The 17905-nt window shown below is 37.9% G+C and overlaps 4 protein-coding genes and 1 non-coding gene across 7 annotated transcripts; 3 read left to right on the plus strand and 2 right to left on the minus strand.

The window, feature by feature from the left end:
• Positions 1-897: 897 nt before the first annotated feature.
• ndufa1 (NADH:ubiquinone oxidoreductase subunit A1) lies at positions 898-2644 on the minus strand. Its single transcript, XM_037779241.1, has 3 exons — positions 2403-2644; positions 2180-2269; positions 898-986 (listed from the first exon to the last, which is right to left on the minus strand). The coding sequence occupies exons 1-3, from the start codon at positions 2502-2504 to the stop codon at positions 966-968; spliced, it is 213 nt and encodes a 70-aa protein (XP_037635169.1). The 5' UTR covers positions 2505-2644; the 3' UTR covers positions 898-965.
• A 1262-nt stretch (positions 2645-3906) lies between these two features.
• upf3b (UPF3B regulator of nonsense mediated mRNA decay) lies at positions 3907-9181 on the plus strand. Of its 3 annotated transcripts, XM_037780825.1 has the most exons (11): positions 3907-4156; positions 5190-5296; positions 5387-5493; positions 5585-5683; positions 6728-6838; positions 6946-6989; positions 7083-7271; positions 7357-7514; positions 7733-8120; positions 8200-8366; positions 8940-9181. In XM_037780825.1, exons 1-10 carry the CDS (start codon positions 4046-4048, stop codon positions 8332-8334), a joined length of 1449 nt encoding a protein of 482 aa, XP_037636753.1. In that variant the 5' UTR covers positions 3907-4045; the 3' UTR covers positions 8335-8366; positions 8940-9181. The 3 variants fall into 3 exon arrangements, with proteins under 3 accessions (XP_037636753.1, XP_037636752.1, XP_037636754.1); XM_037780824.1 differs by having other exon boundaries at positions 8200-9181; XM_037780826.1 differs by having other exon boundaries at positions 3910-4156; positions 7766-8120; positions 8200-9181.
• Positions 9182-10759: 1578 nt separating this feature from the next.
• Positions 10760-14008, plus strand: rpl39 (ribosomal protein L39). Its single transcript, XM_037781030.1, has 3 exons — positions 10760-10913; positions 11249-11352; positions 13789-14008. Exons 1-3 carry the CDS (start codon positions 10911-10913, stop codon positions 13835-13837), a joined length of 156 nt encoding a protein of 51 aa, XP_037636958.1. The 5' UTR covers positions 10760-10910; the 3' UTR covers positions 13838-14008.
• LOC119494996 lies at positions 12573-12709 on the plus strand. The gene has a single exon (XR_005208338.1). It is a non-coding gene; the product is annotated as a small nucleolar RNA SNORA69 (small nucleolar RNA).
• Positions 14009-14954: 946 nt separating the features above from the next.
• sowahd (sosondowah ankyrin repeat domain family d) lies at positions 14955-17892 on the minus strand. Its single transcript, XM_037781216.1, has 2 exons — positions 17648-17892; positions 14955-17416 (listed from the first exon to the last, which is right to left on the minus strand). Exon 2 carries the CDS (start codon positions 17309-17311, stop codon positions 16319-16321), a length of 993 nt encoding a protein of 330 aa, XP_037637144.1. The 5' UTR covers positions 17312-17416; positions 17648-17892; the 3' UTR covers positions 14955-16318.
• Positions 17893-17905: the final 13 nt, after the last annotated feature.

Raw genomic sequence — 17905 nt, forward strand, 5'->3', positions numbered from 1 at the left:
TTATCTTTCGACCCCTTAAACCCAGTTTTCAGAACAACTGAATTAGAGCAATCTTTTTAGTTATACCAAGTCATTTGTTCATCTGAGCTGCTACTGTAAATACTTCAGCTGGTTATTGGTCAGTATAGTAAACTAATAGTTGATAAAATTGTCTATGCTGTTGTAACCAGTTCACTGGAGCTGGTAGTTTATTGTTCAAACAACTCATGGTATTTTGGATATTACTGAATTTTTTTCATTATCAATTTATCTATTGATTTTTTTTTTCTGTGAATCAATTAATAATTGTCAGAAAATTCAGAAAAATGCACATCACAACTTCTCCAAACTCAAGGTGATGTCTTCTAATGTCCTGTGTTGTCTGAAAAACAGTCTAAAGACCTTCAACTGACAACGATAAAAACACAATTTTTTTTTTATTCTTTAAGCATTTATCTTTAATGATTAAGGAATTATTAAAATAGTTGGGGGTTAATTTTTTAGCTCTAATGGCAGGCAGAGGGACTCCCTGTTAATTCTGTTTATGTTAATAAACAATTCAGTTAGTTTAGAGAGTTTTTTCAGTTGACTGTGATGCAGCTTTTAGACTAGTAGACATTTAAGATGCATCACACCTACATGATAACCATTATCCTAGACAATGTCGAGTCTCACTACAGATTTTTATATCATCCTCCAGTACAACACTGGATTATCCTCTGTACAGGCGACATAACATCTACAGTATAAACTCCATAACAGGTGTAAACCATTTATTTGACTGGATCACCAATCTCTTTTCTGTTGCCTTTGAAATTCGACATATGAGCCAAGACGCCTCAGAAGGTTTCCAGTGTGGAACAGTTTAATTGTTAAACAGGGACAACTGCCTTAAAAGACTGAAAAAAACCAAACAACTGAATGTAAATAGAAGCTTTTAATGTACAACTTTCTTCTCATTGGGGTCTTCATATTCCTGGTCATCATCAGTGGATGTTCTCGAGTCCCTGTTGAGGAAAAACAAAAGATTATCAGTCTTATTAAAGGTCCCATATCATGCTTATTTTCAGGTTCATACTTGTGTTTTGTGTTTCTACTAGAACATGTTTACATGATTTAATGTTAAAGAAAAAAAACTTTATTTTCCTCGTACTGTCTGCCTGAATGTACCTGTATTCACCCTCTGTCTGAAACGCTCCGTTTTAGTGCATTTCAACAGAATTGCAACGGAATTGCGTTGCTAGGCAACAGCCTTGGTCCATGTTTACTTCCTGTCAGCTGATGTTATTGAAATACACTGCAACCAGGAAATAAACTGGGGCACATTTAGAATTTTTATGATTAAAATCGTTTAATGGTCTAAATATTGTATATTTGTGACATCACAAATGGACAGAAATCCTAACGGCTTGTTTCAAACGCACAATTTCTGAGTACGGGCTGTGTGTGTGTTTGTCCGTATATTGATAGTTTTGATAGTTTAACAGTATTTATAAAGCAGTTAAACCTAATTCATAATATAAAAAGACAAGAAAATCTCACTTTTTAAAATATGGGACCTTTAAATTACATATCATTAATATGTTATTTTCATACATGAACTGACCATTTGTCTGCTCTCTAGACAGCTTCTGGTTTTAGTTTATTATTATATCATTGTGCACAAACTAGTATTTAACTGAGATTTGGTAATTCATCAGTGACCACACACACTGTCCCAGTTATTGTGCTTCATTAGACTTCACTCTCTTGCTAGTTTTTTGCACTTGTGAGGGCTTTAAATGTTTTTTTTGTTTGCTTCTTATTTATTTATCTTTGTTTGCTGCATTTAATGACATATTTTGCAAACTAGGACCACTGATTCACCGAACCTGCTTGCTTGCCACAGTAACGAGTAACGAAGATGCTCAGGGGGAAATGTATCGGAGTAAAAGTACACATTTTATTTAGGAAATGTAGTGGAGTAAAAGTACACATTTTATTTAGGAAATGTAGTGGAGTAAAAGTGAAAATTGACAGAAACATAAAAACTCAAGTAAAGTACAGATACTCCCCAAAAATACTTAAAGCATTGTAACACCACTGAAAATACTTAGCACCACATTAGGATTGATGTATTGATCTTTGTTTGCTTCATTTATTGACATATTAATGTATTTGTGGAGTCATTTATTGATGTATTTTGTCCTGTTTCTCTCACCTTGGAGTCATGGTACTGTCCTGTTCCAGACACCCGCTTGTCTCTCTCCATCAGATGCCACTGCCACGGATACCGAGCGATTCTCTTCTCCTACAGGGAAGAAAAACAACATTGTAGTTTAGAGAACCTTCAAACAGTGACAGACAGACAGCACGGGTTCAGCTTCATGCTACTAGTTAGCTGTTAGCATGTTAGCATGGTGTTAGCTTCATTAGCCTCTCACCTTCCCTCCGTTGGTGTATTTGTGAATCTGCGCGGTGGCGACTCCAGGAATGATCATACACACCGTCATGACGCCCAAACTGGGCAGGATCTCATACCACATGATGACAGCCGGTGACTTTGATCAGAACCAGGTTGCTCTACCGACCTCCTTCAAACCTTCAGCAGGTTGTTATGCTAACGAGCTAACAGAATGAAGACTCCTGACGACCTATGTTCAGCTGGCCGGAACAAGAATAGCACTTCCGGTTCCTGTCTGATTTCTTCAAAAGAAAAGCGTCAGCTCTACAAACATGATACAAATCCTCATTTTTATACAAACAACAAGACTATTATGCCGTCAAACTTTACATTCTGAGAAATATGTCCTGTTGCTTTATTTGAAATTAATTTATTGAAAGAATACTTCCATAGTTAAATAGAGGAGTTGCATTGTAGACTACAGAGCCTATATTTTATATATATATATATATATATAGAGAGAGAGAGAGAGAGAGAGAGAGTTATAGTTTTCTGCTGTTACTATGTATACTGTCATTTGGAAATAAAAACATTTTTTTTTTCTGCTGTTACTATGTAAACTGTCATTTTGAAATAATAAAAAAAATAATAAATTAAAAATCTTTAAAGTTTTTAAGTGAAATTATTGTCATACTCTCCCGTGGTCTCTTTTTTAATTGTATGTTGGTTTTGTTTCATTTCTGTTGTCCTTTTATGTTTGGCACAGCTTTTTGTTTATGTTTTCACAATGCTTCTTTTGTATGTAAATGTTTTTTAATGTTTTCTTCTGTTACTATGTATACTGTCATTTTGAAATAATAAAAAAAAAAAAAAAGTTTTCTTCTGTTACTATGTATACTGTCATTTTGAAATAATAAAAAAAAAAAAAAAAAAAAAAGTTTTCTGCTGTTACTATGTATACTGTCATTTTGAAATAAAAAAAAAAAAAAAAAGTTTTCTGCTGTTACTATGTATACTGTCATTTTGAAATAATAATAAAAAAAAAAAAAAAGTTTTCTGCTGTTACTATGTATACTGTCATTTTGAAATAATAAAAAAAAAAAAAAAAAAATTTCTGCTGTTACTATGTATACTGTCATTTTGAAATAAAAAAAAAAAAAAAAAGTTTTCTGCTGTTACTATGTATACTGTCATTTTGAAATAAAAAAAAAAAAAAAAAGTTTTCTGCTGTTACTATGTATACTGTCATTTTGAAATAAAAAAAAAAAAAAAAGTTTTCTGCTGTTACTATGTATACCGTCATTTTGAAATAATAAAAAAAAAAAAAAAAAAAGTTTTCTGCTGTTACTATGTATACTGTCATTTTGAAATAATAAAAAAAAAAAAAAAAAAAATTTTCTGCTGTTACTATGTATACTGTCATTTTGAAATTAAAAAAAAAAAAAAAAAAGTTTTCTGCTGTTACTATGTATACTGTCATTTTGAAATAAAAAAATAAATAAAAAAAGAGGAAGCTCCTTACAGCGCCCCCTTCCGGCTGTGACGTCACACTGCAGGTCCAACCGTCAGAGACAGGAAGTTCCAGTTGCTACTAGCTACTAGCTGCTAACTTGCTAAAAAAAGTAAACAAGTCTGCTGAAATGAGATGAAATTCAACCTCGGGACGAAGTAGCTTTATAAACTATGAAGGAAGACAAAGAAAACGCTCGGCCGAAGGACAGAAGACTGGAACTAAACCGTGAAGATGGAGAAAGGACGGAGAGATCCAAGGAGAAGAAAGAGGCCATGACAAAGGTATAAAAGTAGAGCTAGCGTTAGCTGCAGCTGCTAGAAGACAGTTACAGTTTAACTCTACTAACATCAGCATGCTCTGAACTGGCTCTGTTTTGTCTGATATAACATGCATTGTCTACTTTGTAATTTATTATATAGTGAGTTGGACAAATTGTCACTTGACGAACATCCACTTTAAGTTATTATTAGTTAATTATTCTCCTATTTCCAGTTTGATGTTCCTCTGATGATCTACTGGGAGTAACAACAGGTGTACAGAAACATACAAATAGAGCACACAAGTAAATTATTGGTGTTTTTCTCCCAAAGTCGCCTCCATTGTCAATCATTTCCAATGCAAAAAGGATAAATTACAAAAAAAATAAAATAAATAAAAATAAAAAAAGATTTAAAAAAATAAATAATAATAAATAAAGTACACATTGACAGTAATAATAATTATAGGATAAATTCTAAAGTACAAATAAAATAGGCTGATAAATACAATGCAATACTACTTTTTAAATTCTCATGTGCAATATTACTTCTTTTTCTGTTTTTTTAGCTTACTTTACCTTTTTTATTTTACTTATCTTATTTACTAATTTTACTAAATGTATCTTACTTAACTGTTATTCTTTGAGGCACTGGTGCTAGAAATAGTACTTTTTTATTCTATACACTTGAACTTGTTGTAATTTTGTTGTATTTTTGAGCAATCTGGCACAATAATTTCCTTCGGGATTAATAAAGTTCTATCTTATCTTATTTATCTTAAACTTTACCATGTACAAATAGACAATTTAATTGTTAGTGGTCATTTCTGTTTACATAAAGCAAACTTTATGATGTCATACAATTAAGCTTATGTAGAGAAATACATTTCATATGCCATAAGTCCATTAGTCTGCCCAAATACACGTCCAAATGAAATGAAAACATTTTCTACAGAAAAAATACAAAATACAGGTGGTCTTAATCATACGGAAGCACGGTCAGTCGGTCAAAAATAAGGGTGATATTATCTTAAACTGTCAATATTTTTTTTTCTTAGATTGTGATCAGACGATTACCACCCAGTCTGACCAAGGAGGAGCTGGAGGAGCAGTTACAACCGCTCCCAGAGGTCGACTACCTGGAGTTTTTCTCCAACGACACCAGGTGAATTGATATAAAGACGTTTCATTATTTAAAAACATACTATCAGTGACTCTAACAGTACAACCTGACATGAGTATTCTGTCCTTTCAGCCTTTTCCCTCACCTCTTTGCAAGGGCTTACATAAATTTCAAAAATCAAGAGGATATAGTTCTCTTCAGAGACCGATTTGATGGCTATGTGTTCATTGACAGCAGAGGTATGAAGAAAATACATTTACAGCTAAATAGATTACATAAGTATTTTCTCATACACGGCTTCATGCTTGTCCATGTTTTGTTTTTAAACAGGACAGGAATATACTGCAGTCGTGGAGTTTGCACCTTTTCAAAAGACTGCCAAGAAAAGAAGTAAGAAAAAGGATGCAAAATGCGGAACGATTATTGAAGGTAAAGACATTTACTGGTATCGGATACGTTATAATAGAAAAGAGACATTTGGTGGTGGTTTAGTTTAGTAGGACTTTCTGTTTACAATGCCTACCATGCAACAAACTACCAACATTTCTTATGTGTTTTTTTGTGAATATATTTGCCTTTTGTTTCATAAGGTTGTCTTGATTAATATTGTGTCAAAGGACAACTGATATTAAACTGATGGTTTTGTCTGACCTGAAAGTACCCTACTTCAATTAAGTATAGTTTTAAAAATACTCAGTGGTGGATGAAGTACCTGAAAGCCCGGTTTAGTTAAAACACAGATGTCTAACCAAAAAATGGTTTTAGTATAAGTTAAAGTCACCTATTAGAATATTACTTGAGTAAAAGTCTTAAAGTATATCTGATATTTTCTGTACTTAAGTATTAAAAGTTATTTTCTGATATTAAATGTAAAAGTACAAGTAAATGCTGTTAATAAAAAGCAAACAAGTCAGAATTTTGAGATTTATGAAGTTTATTCCTCTTAACATGTACAGCACCTTAAAATCAGAGGCTACATTACTCTTGAATAAAAACGAGGTCTTCACAACTTAAAGGATTTAAAGAACAAAATCCAGTTTTTCCTTCCCTCATAGCATGATCTCTAACATGCAGCCTGCCTGGACTCGAGCGGAAATCAAAACTTAACTAGGGTTTTGAGAGCACTTTGTTTGTGGTTGCCCATCACGTGAATGATGTAACTTGCAAGCTAGGACCACTGATTCACCAAACCTGCTTGCTTGCAATAGTTCCGAATAACTAAGATGCTCAGGGGGAAATGTATCGGACTAAAAGTACACATTTTATTTAGGAAATGTAGTGGAGTAAAAGTGAAAATTTACAGAAATATAAAAACTCAAGTAAAGTACGGATACTCCCAAAAAATACTTAAAGCACTGTAACGAAGTATTATTACTTTGTTACATTACACCACTGAAAATCCTTTGCACCACATTAAGATACAGAGAAGCCAGAAGCATCAACATCATTTGTATGTTGTATTTTTTCTTTCAGATCCTGATTACAAGAAGTTTCTTGAATTTTACAACGGTGATGACGACAAGTTGGCATCAACACCTGAGACCCTGTTGGAAGAGATTGAGGCAAAGTCAAAGGAACTTGTAGGTAGGTGAACAGACCCTTAAATTAAAGACTTCACCTGAAACATCATTGTATGTATTTTAACATAACTGCTGGATGTATGAATTAAAACACTTTTTTCTCCCTTCCAGCTAAAAAAACAACTCCTCTGTTGGACTTCTTGAAGAATAAACAGGTAAATGAAGTACCGGGGCACAACAGTGTGGTGTTCTAGTTACGAATATTAATGGTCAAGGCTGGTTTCATGTTTTGTTTCAATGCTGTTCAGAGAATCAGGGAGGAAAAGAAAGAAGAGAGAAGGAGGAGGGAGCTTGAGCGCAAGCGTCTGCGTGATGAGGAGCGTCGTAAGTGGAGGGAGGAGGAGAGGAGGAAGCGCAAAGATGCAGATAAGATGAAGAGACACGAGAAGCCGCTGGAGAAAGACAAGGACCAAGTTAAAGAAGAACCAAAGATTAAGGTGTGTGTGATGCAGTGGATTGAAGCAGTTTAAAACACTGGGAAATCTCCAATATCTCATTATGACTTTATTTTCAACTGTGTAGCTCCTGAAGAAGCCAGACCGAGGTGAGGATGGTGATTTGGAGAAGCCCAAGGAAAAGGCCAAGAAACCAGAGAGGCCAAATAAAGATGACAGATCCATGGGGGGTGCCGATCATAAGCGGCGTCAGCACATTGAAAACAAGGAGGATCGAGGAAGGAAGTTAGTAGTCATTTTTTTAAATACTAGAGCTGTCTCATAGTTTCATGTGATACCAGTATATTCACTCTAGCTTTAAAACTGAGCCCACTACAACCTAAAAATCGCAAGTTGCATTAATATGTTAAAGAAATGAATGGCATTAAAATGTATTTGTGTCAACGTGTTATTATCGCTTTAACTTTGACAGCCCTAGAAAATACATTTCTCACTTTGAACAGAACACTTAAACCGGCTGTGTGCTTTACACACAGAGCGGACGAAGACGGGAGGAAGGATTTCAGGGAGCGCGACCCAGATCGAGACAGAGAGCGCGATCGAGAGCGGGAGAAGGAGCGGCGGCAGAGAGAGAAGGAGCGCATCAGGCGTCAAGACGACGACCGGCGGAGAAGGAGAGAACGGCAGGATGGGGACAACTCCTATAGGAAGAGGGAGGAGGAGGTGAAAAAAGATAAAGAGCGTGCCTTTGAGAAGAAACAGGGTGAAAACACTGGAGAGTCCACTCACTCTGAGAGGCCAGAGAGGCCAGAGAGGCCAGAGAGGCCAGAGAGGTCCGCCAAAGACCTCAAGAAGGAGGAAAGTGCTAAAAGAGACCGACTACGTAATAAGGTAATGACTCTACTATTTCAAATCAAGTCATTATGAAAACATTTTCAGTATTTCTAAGAGAGTTGTTTCTTTACATCAGGACCGGCCTACGAAGCAGCTGTACCAGCCAGGGGCCAGAAACCGCAATCGAGGTGGAGGAGGAGCCGAATCCAACTCTGCCGACAGAAAGCCAGACACCGAGACAGAGAAAGTGGCTGACAAAGGAGACGACTGAGCAGATTTCTACTTAATGGCATTTTAAGTTTGGTGAGGAGAGGGGAGACAGGCCTGTGAGGCTCAGAGCAGCAATGTGGCGCCTCAGGGCGACATGCGCTGCAGTTATACGCAGGGCTGCATCCGGCTCTCCCAGTCTCGGAGGCACAGATGTGATTGCGGAGCCTCTTAGTGCCTGAATGTGACCCCTCTTTAGTTTTATTTGTTAGGAAAGGTAACAGTAACCTTTGGAAAGAGTTTGGCTGTAGGGCACATTAGGTGAAGCCAAAGCTTTCTTGGACCACGTGAGCTCAAAGTGACCTTATTTCAGTATTGTTTCTCTGATGTGAAGTGTTGTACAACACTGCTAACATTGGCTTTCAACATGTTAATCCATATCACAGCCTATAACTAATTCATTGCCAAGCTCATCAAAACTGTTTGTACACAGTCTTGAATGAGATTTCTGTTCAGTTTACACAGTGTACACATGAAAATCCAAATCAAGCAATCCAAATGTATGTGCAGATACATACATACATCTTGCAGGCACAACATATGCTGAAGTTCATAGTCTCTGTACTTACCTGGTTTGGTATCATGTGTTTTGTTCTTACATTCATACAGTGACCGAGGAGAAATAGCCATTTTCTGTCTAGACTGCCATGTGACAGCCACGCCTGCATGCAGACTTCAATCAGAGAGATCAACCTGTGGCCTTCCCCACTCTTTTTATAATCTGAAACTCCCCTTAAACATTAACGTGTGTTGCACTAAACTGAATACAGCATGAGAACACATCAGTGCTGGTGATGTTAAGAAACGGTAGCCACTTTTGACTCGAAATAAAAGAGGTCTTTGCTTAAGTGTACCTGTCTTTTTTTTGTTCTCTTTGGTGAAACATTGTTCAGTATTAAAATGCAGACCCTGTTATAGCTGATTCAGTGGTGAACACAAAATTACCAAAACATATGCAGTAAACCTCTGGCTTTCGGGGTTTGGGGTCTGCAACCACTACTCACTTTACCCAGTTTAGTCAAAAACATTTTGATCTGTTCAGATCAACATACATACTGTATACTGTGATGGAATTTTCCATCAATTCCTCTCTTATTGGTAGAAAGGTCAGAGTGTTTGTCAGAGTGTCCCTCTGTTGACATTCTTGGGTTGGAGTCCTGTCTAGAGGAGCCACCGTTATCTGTACAGCTGTGCCTGTAGTGGAGACCGTAGAGCCAGTCGCTAGGGCAACCAGGGTCAGAGATGCCAGAGGAACAGAGTAAGTCAAAACATGATAAGGGGTAAGACACTGAGCACCAGGGAGGAAGGGCAGAGTTGTGAGGCCTTCACGCAGAGAGCATCTATTGTGGAGACCTGACAATTCTCCTTGATCAAGCTTCAATAAACCTTCTTTTGTAAGACATCATCAGCTCCGGACCTCTTCCTTCCAAAGATAACTTGTATATCAATTATTCCATCACATATACATATCAGCTTTTTAGTATCCAGTATCAGCAGGGATTAGCCGGTGGCAGTGATGGAAACAGTACCCAGATCCTTAAGTCCGTCCATCCATCCATTTTCTTCCGCTTTCTTCCGTTTCCAGCAACGTTTTCCAACTCTTCCTGGGGGTACCCCGAGGCTTTTCCAGGCCACATGAGATATATAATCTCTCCAGGGTGTTCTGGGTCTACCCTTGGGCCTCTTACCAGTTTGACTTGCCCGGAAAAACCTCCAAAGGGAGGCATCCACCTTGAGATCCTTAAGTATAAGTAGTAATAACAAGATGTAAAAAGTAAAAGTACTCAAGTATCATCATGTCCTTAAAGTGTCAAAAGTAAAAGCACTCCAGTGTTATATTATTTTATGGATTAAGCAGAGTTTTAATATTGCAGCAAATGGAGGTGGAGCCAATTTATTGTTGGGTAGTCCCATGTATAGCATTGTATCTTTTTTATGAGATTATGTTTTTTTGTAGGCTACATGTTCAGATTTTTCAGTACAAAAATATCATTAAATATATTTCACAGTAAAAAAAAATATATAAATCAATTTAAATTTAAAATAAATTATACAACAAATAAAATGTAAGGAAAGATAAAAAAAAGTTGAACAAAATTCTGTTAACAAACAGGAGGGAAGTTGCAAATGTCACGTGGCCCACAAATGCACAGGAAGCGATCTGCAAATGTGAAATAGATGCACAAATGTGTAGATATCACTTTACATGTAAACCTTAAAATACGTATTTACAGAGTAAGTTATGCTTATTTGCAAATCGCCCTGTATTTTTGTGGATGTGACTTTACACAACACAAATACAAAAATACATGTTTGTGGATAGTGAAATATTTGCAGATCATGGTACACATTTGTGGAGTGTCTTCTGTGGGTTACAACTAATAAAGTCCAATAAACACTTCCATAACATCCTGTCTGTTGGTGCTGAGCTGAGCTGCAGGTAAACAAACCGTCCACGTGGTGTCGCTGTGTGTAGAACGCGCAGCCCGTTCCGCGGTCGCTGATTGGATAAAAAGACTCGACGTCACTTCCTTCTCTCTCTTCGTCCGTCGCCATAGTCGAGAAAGGACTGGGGACAAAATGGTAAATACAAAATCTTTAAACATCCACGTTAGCAGCCCCTGTAAACCTGCATCTATGGATTGATTGATTAATAGATATATCAGTGGTACCTCACAGATCTGTATGTTGTGTAAAAAAGATGTAATAATGGCACATTAAAGCTTTTAAAGATGCTAGCTTGATCTCACTCTGTGGAGCTACACATGTTAGCTTCTACTTCCTTCAGAGATGTTGGCTGCTTTTAGGTTGTATGTGCTTTTAAAGTGCTTCATATGAAGTGCAGGATATACATTAATGGATATCAACGCCGTCTCTCTGTTGACGTGGTGTTAATGGAGCTCTTTTGTTGTTTGCAGTCGTCCCACAAGACTTTCAGGATCAAGCGCTTCCTCGCCAAGAAGCAGAAACAAAACAGGCCCATTCCTCAGTGGATCAGAATGAAGACTGGAAACAAGATCAGGTGAGTTCATATACACTTTGCATCATGTACAAGATACTGTGTTTAATATACTGTTCATCATGTACAAGATGTAGTGAGGCTTGCAAGTCTGCACATGTGGACTCAGTGCATGGAAAAGTCTATTTAGACCCAGATGTTCACTCTTGTTTACACTCATTTGCAAGTTTATATGCCCTTTTTTCAACTTTACAACATTCAAAATGTGCCCCATAGTATTTCCTTTTACAATGTTTGTTAATGTAGTAGCTGACGAGCATCAAAAGTGGACCAAAGCTGTTGCCTTGGCAACATAATGGAAGTTAAAGTGTCCATAGGCCCTTTTCACATATCATAGCAGGGTGAACACAGCTGTAATTACTATTTTATTGTGGTCCTTCTATTTAAGTGTGCCTTTCCAGTGAGTCAACATTCACAATACCAGGGCTCTGGCTCACCTTAATGCAACAGAGACATTATTAGTTATTAGTTACACCTGCGTTTACCCTGCAATGTGAAGAGGGGCCTATTGGGTACAAATAGCTCATATTCATGTAGTTTAAAACTATGCTATATGTCCAACTCATTTTAAAAATTCTTCAATGACCAACATAGGTTTGGGTAACGGCTGTATTTATCATTTGAAATCTCATTATGCGTGATTTGTCAACACTGAGTGATATTTGTAGGGTTTAACGATTAGTTTTTACTGATATTGCAATATGATTAAGTCTGTAGAATATGATTTGCAGGCCAATACATCTCTGCAGGACCACAATATTTAATTTGAGATAGTATTATAACACACTTTTCTTTTAACAAATATTACACCTCCTGCAGTTGAACAACTGCAGTAAGCCGTATTGCAATTTTGATAACATTTAACGAATAATTGTGCAGCCCTAAATATTTGTGTGTGCATTACATTCGATGTTTGCAAGCCAAGACACTATAGCTCCATAAGTGCTACATTTATTCAAATATGGGCTGTTCTATTTGCATTACAAAAGCTTGGTAGACTTAATAAACTGGCAATTAAGTGTAATTTATATGATGGCTTTATAGAGTTTACTTAATAAATGCACACTACACGAGGTTGATGTCTGGTTTAATGGTTTTTAAAATTGTACTCACTCTGGTACTATTTCATTGTTGAGCTTGTCTCTCAGCTCTCTACGTTATCACTAAGTGCAGAGATGTATTACTGGCTAATGCAGAGAAGAAACAGGAACTTCATGTCATGTAAAGCAGGTCTGCAATTGCAGCACTTCATTGCAGTGGGAGTGTTGCCATTAATCCTGCTGAGAGCATCTTTCTGCTGCAGAGCTCTGACTCCAGCTCACCATGGTGGTGATGAGGAGGCTCTGTAGCCGAACAAAATGGCTGATCTGCCCACTAAATAGCTTTCCTGGATGATTTCCATGATATTCGTAATTTCTAAAATTACTATGTCTGTAACGATTCCCATAATGGCCACAGTGATTTAGTGCCAGTGGAAAGAGATTAGTGGAAAGAGATTAGATGTGTAATTGTGTCTTCAGAGGGATTTTAGAGTAGATTTCAACACACAAAGAATCTTATATATTATTGCAGTGATTGACTGTATAACACACAGGCTCAGATTGTGGCCTCTGAAATAAGAGCAGCAGTATCAACAGACTTTGCATAGTTTCAACTGAACCCTTGAACCTGCCCTTAATTTGACTATTTGAATGAGAAGACTGGTGTCATCTGTGTTCAGTAGTTTTGGACTATCCGGTTAGTCTTGACATCTACAAGGAAATATGAGATGCATGTGATTCAGTGTCTTATCAGTAACATGAACCACAGCTTGCAAACAGTGTAGCTCATGATGCAGAGAAAATTTTCCAGAGGAAATGCTCTATGTAGGGCTGCAACTAACTATAATTCATTGTCTATTATCCGTCTTATTTTTCTTGATTAATCAATTAGTTGTTTGGTCTATAAACTGGGGGGGAAATGTCAATCAGCTTTTCCAAAGCCCAAGATGACATCCATAAATGTCTTGTTTTGTCCACAACTCAAAGATATTCAGTTTACTGTCATAGAAGAGTAAAGAAACCAGAAAATATTCACATTTAAGAAGCTGGAATCAGACAATTTAGACTTTTTTTTTCTTAGAAAAAAAAAATACTCAAACCAATTAATAGATCATCAAGTTAGATGGTGATTAATTTAATAGTTGACAACTAATTGTTGCATCTCTAAATGCAATGACAGTATAAACAAGATTACATTTGTGTCCATGAATACTAGTAGTATACATGAGAAGTTGAGTACCTGCATAATAAGAGATTTGTAGAAACATTTTACTGGGGCAAAGTTGACGTGACATTTTTGGTATGCAAAACTAAAGCCCTCAGTTATTTTGTCTTTTCTCTGTGAAAGTCTAAATGTTCTCTTCCTGACATGTTTGCTTTAAATGTTGTTTGATTTCAGGTACAACTCCAAGAGGAGACACTGGAGGAGGACAAAGCTGGGCTTGTAAACTTGAGGGTCCCTGGATCCCAGCATCCCTCCATCCCAACATCTGCCAGGACCTCCAGCTGCTGAGCCTGCGCGCGGGGAGGGAGCCATGTTATCTGGAGCAGCAGTCTTTTTGTACAGATACTCTGGTTATGCTCACGTTTGACAATAAAAGATCTGTGATCAAACTTGATACGAGGCTTTACGGCCCCCTTTTTCTTTGTTATCCATCCCACTTAAAGTGTTTTTCTGAGGTTAACCAAACGTCACATGGGCAGCACTAATGCTGACACAGCTCTGCAGAAATAAGCACTTAGTCTGAAGGGGGTTTCACTCTTGACTACACTGCAAATACCTCTGAATCATGGTTTCATGGAAGACTGTGGTTATTTCTAGTTTGACTAGAGCTCTGGCTTTAGTGCTTATGCCAAAGACAGCACTGCTGTTCAAGAAGCCGAATGTAGTAACACGACAAACTATGAAATGATTACTTTAAGTGTTAAAGCTGAGGAAAGAAGTTCACCACATCAGCAAATGCCAACATTTGAGTTGTTTACACAAGCAGAACTGGGTCAGTGGCAAGAAACACGTTAAGGAAAATCTGTATATGCAGTAAATGTTTTATTAAAGTACAGTGAAAGTTAAGGCAAAATATCTTACTCAAGTGCCAGTATTAAACCACATGACTTTCCAGGACTCCTGAAAAGCAATAGTGAAACGATTATTGGTGAAACAGTGCAGCGGCTGCCAACCTCTTTGGCTTGAGACCCCTTAAATCATAAGTTATGGTCTCAGTGTGGAAATATGACTCATTTGAAGGATTTTAAAAAGCTTGAGGTGAAAGTATCAAGTAGCTATTTGACAAGCAGAGCAAACACTGGAACAAACCTGTTTGTCTTATCCCTTCGATCAACACTGCTAATCTCCATTTTACGCAATTTATATATGCCCATAATTAAAGGTCCCATATTATAAAAAAGTGAAATTTTCATGTTCTTTTATTATAAAGCAGGCTTAAGTCCTTTATAAATACTGTGAAAGTATCAAAACACTCAATCCACAGGGAAATACACACCGTATTCAGAAACTCTGAATTTGAAACAAGCTGTCAGGATTTCTGTCCATGTGTGATGTCACGAATGTACAATATTTAGACCCTTGACACAGATTTAAACAAACATTCTAAATTATGATCCTGAAAATGAGCATAATATGGGACCTTTAAAAGGTAAAAACTTAATTTTCTTAAAACAAGTTGAAAAATCTGCAAGAATGTTGGTCTGTTTTCAATTCTTTCTGTACTGGTAGATTGCTTTCACTGTTTTGTAGAACTGTAAGGACTCAGTAAACAGAAATGTAATATTTTTTGGGAACCACTAAACCAGTGAGCTGAATGTGAAGTAATGCACATATCTGAAGGTTTGTGTCATGACCACTCAGCTTTTGTTTCCAAGAAATGAAAAAGTGTGTAGCAGCTTCCTTACAGACCCAAACCTCCAGCTGCCAGCCCTCTTTTATTAAAGTTCAGTGGAAGTTAAGGCAAAATAATTGACTCAAGTGCCAGCATTTAAACCAGATGACTTTCCAGGACTCCCTAAAAAGCAATAGTGAACGGATTATTGGTGAAATAGTGCAGGGATTTGCCAACCTTTTTGGTTTGAGACCCCTTAAATCATAAGTTATGGTCTCAGTGTGGACATGAGTTATGAGTCATTTGAAGGATTTTAAAGCATCAAGTAGCTTTTTGACAAGAAGAACAAACCTTTTTGTCTTAATCCTTTTGATCAACACTGCTAATCTCCATTTTATGCAATTATATATGCCAATAATTAAAAGCTAAAAACCAAATTTTCTTGAAACAAGTTGAAAAATCTGCAAGAATGTCAGTCTGTTTTCAGTTCTTTCTGTACTGGCAGATTGTTTTCACTGTTTTGCAGAACTGTAAGGACTCAGTAAACAGAAATGTAATACTTTTTTGGGAACCACTAACAGTGAGCTGAATGTGCCCTGTTGACATGTCATAGCAGGGCAAACACAGGTGTAATTCATAGAATGAATTATGGTCCCATTCTATTTAAGTGTGTCACAACCTTTCCAGTGAGTCAACATTCACAATAGCAGGGCTCTGGCCCACCTTAATGCAACAGGGACATAATTAGTTATTAGTTACACTTGTGTTTACCCTGCTATGACATGTACAAATGGCTGCTGTGAAAAGGGGCATATTGGGTACAAATAGCTCATTTGATACAATAGCTCCAACTCATTTTAAAAATCTGAAAAGACCAACATTATAGGTTTGTGCAATGGGTAACAGATGTATTTATCAATTGAAATTCATTTTATGCATGATTTGTCAACACAGTGATATTTGTAGGGCTGAAATATCATATTGCGATTATTTTTTACTGATATTACAATATGATTAAGTCTGTAGAATATGATTTGCAGGCCAGGACATCTCTGCAACACCACAATATTTACTTTGAGATAGTATGACCACTCAGCTTTTGTTTCCAAGAAATGAAAAAGTGTGTAGCAGCTTCCTTATAGAGCCAAACCTCCAGCTGCCAGCCCTCTTAGTCCGTTCAAAGTGGTTCACTTCACCTCTCTCTCCATGATCGACCTCATCATGTACACTCATTGCACAAGCAGCATTGTTGTTGACGTTTTTGTTTGCATCTTGCGTGCATCCGCTGCTGTGCTCCTCATCAAACGTCCCCAGCAGCTCCTTCATCTCCATCGGAGCGTCTGTCTGCAGGTACTGCCAGGCTCTCCTCCCGTTGTAGTCCATGGCGTCCACGTTGGCACCGAAAGCTCCCACCAGCAGCTTCACCACCATGTAGTGTCTGTGCATGCTGGCGACGTGCAGAGGAGTGAGTCCACCGCTGCCACGCACATTCACATTCACGCAGATCCCCGCACTCTGTGCGTACTGAAGCAGTCTGAGCAGAGTCTCGTCCTGTCCTCTCTTGGCCAGCCAGTGCAGCACTGAATACCCGCTGATGAAGTCCTTCCTGGTGAGCAGATATGGGTCTTCAGAGATGTACTCCAGGATGGTGTCGTAGTTGCCCTCCACTGCAGACAGCATCCAGGCGTGCTCCATCGGGTACAGAGCCCAGTCTGCTGCGTCCTGTGAGGAGGACACGCTGGAGGTCTGAGACAGCACGCTGCTGAAGCCGCTGTGTGATGGGTTACTCAAAAGTAACTCTTTCAGGTACTTTTTCCGCATAGCCGGAGTGAGAGAGCCTCTCTCCGTAGCCTCCCTCTGCTGGAGTCCTCCTCCTCCCAGCCCGGAGCTGTCACTGACCTCCAGCTGCCTCTGCAGACGCGACCTACGCTGCAAAGCTGTAGGCATGACCTGCGTGCCATACCGAGAGAGTCGCTCCACAACGGTGCTCTGTCTGCTGCTGCTCCTCCTGCTGCTGGGATCACTGACAGCTGGGTCACATCCAGATTCAGATCCAGCAGCATCATCAGATCGGCTCTCATACATGCTGCAGCGTTGAGTTCAAGGCTACTTCCTTTATTTAGACAACACCCCGAAGATACCAGTGAGCATTTATAAACCGTTTCCCCTTCACTCCACTGGACCTATTTCCTGTTGTCATGGGAAGAAAGTTTATTTTTAATATATAAACACATTTAAAACATTTGGGAAATGCACAAATACCCAGTTTTAAGCATTTTAAGTGCAAAAAGACCAAGTTCCTCATTTTGCAAGCAAGGCGGAGACGTTTTAAATATATATATAAAAAAACATCCCAGAATAAATACAAACAATGTCTTACTCAAGTGTGTATCTGGCTGCTGCCATGCCCATGTTACTCACCTGTTCGGTGTCCAAAGCGCATAGCAACTCTTATCCAGTTCACACTTTACTCTCCAACTATTAACCATTAAGTACCATTAAGCAGCTCAAACCCAGTTAAACCTTCTGAGCAAATTGATAATGTATGGATTGTTATTTTAAAGGTTTTCTCCCAAATACTGAGCTATAAATTCAAGACGATATCCTGCTTTCCTTTACAAGAGGAACTGAGACAAAGTTCATTCTGTTGTCATGCAAAGCAATGGCGACATTCCCTTA

The sequence above is a fragment of the Sebastes umbrosus genome, chromosome 9, assembly GCF_015220745.1.
Source record: "Sebastes umbrosus isolate fSebUmb1 chromosome 9, fSebUmb1.pri, whole genome shotgun sequence".
Classification (NCBI taxonomy): Eukaryota; Metazoa; Chordata; class Actinopteri; order Perciformes; family Sebastidae; genus Sebastes; species Sebastes umbrosus.

Bases quoted from the DNA above. Each gene is read 5' to 3' on its own strand.
- ndufa1 (XM_037779241.1), bottom strand. From the start codon at position 2,504: ATGTGGTATGAGATCCTGCCCAGTTTGGGCGTCATGACGGTGTGTATG. The intron at 2,270-2,402 runs GTGAGAGGCTAA...TCTTCCCTGTAG, and splicing joins AATACACCAACGGAGGGAAG to GAGAAGAGAATCGCTCGGTA. The intron at 987-2,179 runs GTGAGAGAAACA...TTTCCTCAACAG, and splicing joins GACAGTACCATGACTCCAAG to GGACTCGAGAACATCCACTG.
- upf3b (XM_037780824.1), top strand. From the start codon at position 4,046: ATGAAGGAAGACAAAGAAAACGCTCGGCCGAAGGACAGAAGACTGGAA. The intron at 7,272-7,356 runs GTGTGTGTGATG...TCAACTGTGTAG, and splicing joins AAGAAGAACCAAAGATTAAG to CTCCTGAAGAAGCCAGACCG. The intron at 7,515-7,732 runs GTTAGTAGTCAT...CACTTTGAACAG, and splicing joins AAGGAGGATCGAGGAAGGAA to AACACTTAAACCGGCTGTGT.
- rpl39 (XM_037781030.1), top strand. The intron at 11,353-13,788 runs GTGAGTTCATAT...GTTTGATTTCAG, and splicing joins AAGACTGGAAACAAGATCAG to GTACAACTCCAAGAGGAGAC.
- sowahd (XM_037781216.1), bottom strand. From the start codon at position 17,311: ATGTATGAGAGCCGATCTGATGATGCTGCTGGATCTGAATCTGGATGT.